Source organism: Habropoda laboriosa, unplaced genomic scaffold, assembly GCF_001263275.1.
Source record: "Habropoda laboriosa isolate 0110345459 unplaced genomic scaffold, ASM126327v1 scaffold339, whole genome shotgun sequence".
Lineage (NCBI taxonomy): Eukaryota > Metazoa > Arthropoda > Insecta > Hymenoptera > Apidae > Habropoda > Habropoda laboriosa.
Window position 1 is genome coordinate 75,756 of NW_017100496.1, and position 3,806 is coordinate 79,561.

The 3,806-nt window shown below is 36.5% G+C and overlaps 1 protein-coding gene across 1 annotated transcript; it reads left to right on the forward strand.

Moving 5' to 3' along the window:
• The first annotated feature begins 781 nt into the window (after positions 1-781).
• Positions 782-1,830, forward strand: LOC108576094. Its single transcript, XM_017939014.1, has 2 exons — positions 782-1,502; positions 1,697-1,830. Exons 1-2 carry the CDS (start codon positions 782-784, stop codon positions 1,828-1,830), a joined length of 855 nt encoding a protein of 284 aa, XP_017794503.1.
• Positions 1,831-3,806: the final 1,976 nt, after the last annotated feature.

Genomic DNA, 3,806 nt, shown 5'->3' on the forward strand with positions numbered 1-3,806 from the left:
GACCCTCGCAGGATGTAATTAGACCCGTGCACGCAATAAACGAAAATCCTCAACTGAAAAATAACCGTTCCCGGTCGATCGTGCAATAAACCGTTTCTACAGAAAACCTAACAGATGGTCGTCGAAAATAATGGAAATTATTTTGAACGGTAAAATTGTGTTTGGTTCTTTTGTTAGAAAAGGCACTAAATTCATTTCTACTTAGACCTACATATTTCTGGGTTCTAATAGAGTGGTTCTTTTGGCGACGATTTTGGAATTTTTCATTCTTTTTTTAAATATAATTTAAGGTCGCATCAATATTTTTGTTATTACTGACCATAGTTAGCGATAAGATAAATGGGAATGGCGAACATGGACGATGTATTTCTGTGTCTGATAGACTTTTTTTGGGAATTTTTGATGCTTCTAAGGTGGTTCATTGTTGACAGTCGAGTGATCGAATCGTATCAACCGTGGCAATTATCTTGATCCGATTGGGATTAACGTGGTTAATAAGGTGTGAAACTCTATTCATCTTCCTTTATTGTTATTTCTGGTTTCTAGCAGGGTTTTGCTCGTGATTCTTCTAGAATTTTCTTCAAGGTTTGTTCATTGTTTCCATTAAATCTAAATTACAAACACGTGGGTCGTTTGAAAAGTTCACTGCCTCATCCATAGATGGCTACAATGCTTAAAATTTTATTGTTTTATCTTGAAGCGACATTCATTGAACTTGATCTGTAGCGTAGTTTGTTGAAAAAGTTACTTTAAAGGAAACTATATCGCTGCCCGCAGTGAAATGGATAACTTGGAGCACCGTGCCGTAATTAAGTTTTTCGTGAAAAAAGGTTTAACACCTATAGAAATTTTTACGGAAATGAAGAATGTGTTGGACGATAATGCGCCATCATATACGACAGTGAAAAAATGGGCAGCTGAGTTTAAACATGGTCATACCAGCTTGCAAGACAACTCGCGTAGTGGCCGTCCAAAAACTGCAACGACAGAAGAAATCATGATCAAAGTGCACAATATTGTGTTACAAGATCGTCGATTAAAAGTATCTGAAATTGCTAGAGATGTGGGCATTTCAGATGAACGAGTACATCATATCCTAACTAAAGAATTAGGCATGAAAAAGCTGTCGGCAAGATGGGTGCCGCGGTTGTTAACTGAAAGTTTAAAGCACATTCGAATGCAAGATTCCCAAGACTGTTTGGATCGTTTTAAGAAGAATACCACGGACTTTATTCGTCGATTTGTGACCACAGATGAAACTTGGATTCATCATTACACTCCAGAGTCAAAAGAACAATCAGAGCAGTGGAAACGTAGCGGTTCTCCGCCACCAAAGAAGGCAAAATCAATTTTATCCGCTGGAAAAGTTATGGCTTCAATTTTTTGGGATGCCAAAGGAATATTACTGGTTAACTACCTCCCTAGAGGTCGTACGATTACTGGACAATATTATTCTAATCTTTTAGATCAATTGGTTGAAGCAATTCGTGAAAAAAGACCAGGTTTATCAAAAAAAAGATCATTTTTCACCAGGATAATGCTCGGCCCCATACGAGCGGTTTAACTATGGCAAAAATCGCCGAATTCAAGTTTAATTTGCTTCCCCAACCTGCTTATTCTCCAGATTTAGCTCCCTCCGACTTTCACCTATTCCCAAAATTGAAAAAATTTCTTCGTGGTTGTCGATTTTCATCAGACGATGAACTTATAGCTGCAGTAAACGTCTACTTTGAAGACCTTCAAGAAAAGGACTTCCGAGATGGTATAACAGGACTAGAGCATCGCTGGATGAACTGTATCGAAGTTCAAGGAGATTATGTCGAAAAATAAAAACAATTTGAAACTTAAAATTATACGTATTTATTTTTAAGTCGCGAACTTTTCAAATTGCCCTCGTAGTCTCACAATAAGTGAACCTGCAGTCGAGTAATTGAAAACGCGTTTCTGAAATGATGGTTAATTAGGTGTGAGGTGTATATCTATATTCTAGTAGGGTTTTTTTCTCGATGGTTTTGGAGTTTTAGATACTTCAGCATTGATTCGTCATTTGAAATGGATCGAAATTACAGATACCTGAAAATTGATGCTACAGTTGAGTGATCAAATAATGTTGACTGAGTAATTATATTGTTCTGATTAGCGATGAGTCAGTTGAGATTATCGTGTGCTTAAGAAGAGAGATTAGGTGAGGTGGTTAGCGAGATGCGTTGGTTCTATTAGTGGTATAGATTTCTCCATGTTGGTCTTCAAATTTCAGGTATTTCGGTGTTCGTTCATAATTTGAAATGAAGTTAATCAGATTGTTAATTAACCTTCGGGCGGCAAATGCTGGGTCACCGATGTAAATATATCTCAACTGACATTCTTCTCTTGTATTATCAATTTGTTTGCTATTTTAATCATAATATATTTGTACAATTTCACACAATATAATGCCTAGTAAAAGTGAAAAAATGTGGCTTCGCTTGCGTACGAAAAAGATTTTAGTATTAGGTTTAGTGTTAGCAATCCCCTGATTCCTAGTCCATGCCTTTAAGCATGTCACAGGCTATTCAGTCTACTTGCAGCGTAACGCTTAGTACTATCAAAAACTCATCCGACAGGTTCCTTCTTAGTAAATTTAACAGAAATCACTCATTACTTAAGTAAATCCCATTCCATAAAATCAATTTCACTGGTTACGTTCAGCCTAGCCTCGCTTAAACTAACACACGCTAATTAAACTTGGATAGTTTTAAGTAACGCATGCTGCTTAAAACTCGTGCGGGCTAATTAACCCTAGAGCGGTCTTCGGGTCTATTTTGACCCACCGCCTTTTTATATTTCTAGTCATTTTTGCTGTTATCAAGTTTACGTTCCTTGACATTATTTTAACCGTTTATCGTCTAGGTTCGTATGTCGTGTTGGAAACAAAAATTATTACACATAAGGTCTTAGGTCCTTTTTCACCCAAAAGTCTTAAGTGTACAGTCAAAACGAAGAACGCAGTAGGGTTAAAACAAGTAAACTTGGCAATGGTAAATATGACATTGGAAACGAGGAAGATTTTAGGAATCAGCCATCCGCTGTCCGGGGGTTAATAGGACGTGAGGTGTTAATTTGCTATTAGCTGAAATAATCGAACGATAATCCAGTGGAAATTTCCTCCACTTGATCGATTTTACCAACAAGCCGACGATTTATTTCAAGCTGGACGTAATGAAAAAACCAGCAGTGAATTGAAATACGATCGGTCTGAACGTAAGTCAAGTTATCTTGGTCTGACTCAAAGTTAATCCACACCTAACTCAGCTTAAGCTAGACCTTATTTAGCCGAGTTCAGCCGCAATTTATCCTAGTCTAGACTTTCGACTTAATCCTACCCTAACTTACAATCACGGCTCCAGTCTGACCTACCTCATCTTAACTCATTCTAATCTAATTTAACGTATACTTACTGGGAGAAATGTAACAAGGTTACGAAACCAGCGGAAACACTTATCTTATTAAACCACCGCTTGAAAAATTTAGAAGAACTTTCTGAAAGAAATTGGTAAATCGGATCGACATTATGAAGTACAGTTAGACAAGTAATTCTAAACTTTCTATTGGATTTATTAAAGAATAACAACTTTATTTTTCACTCATTCCCATATAAAGAATTCTTAGGAATTTTCCTGTGCACACGATTCCAAAGAGGAACCTTAAAAGCACTTGATTTAATATTTAAAAAAAAAAAATGCATAAGAGTAACATATAAAAACAAAAAAATATATTTAAAAATTAATTCACAGCTTTTCTATACTCCATTCAACACGCGTAACCCA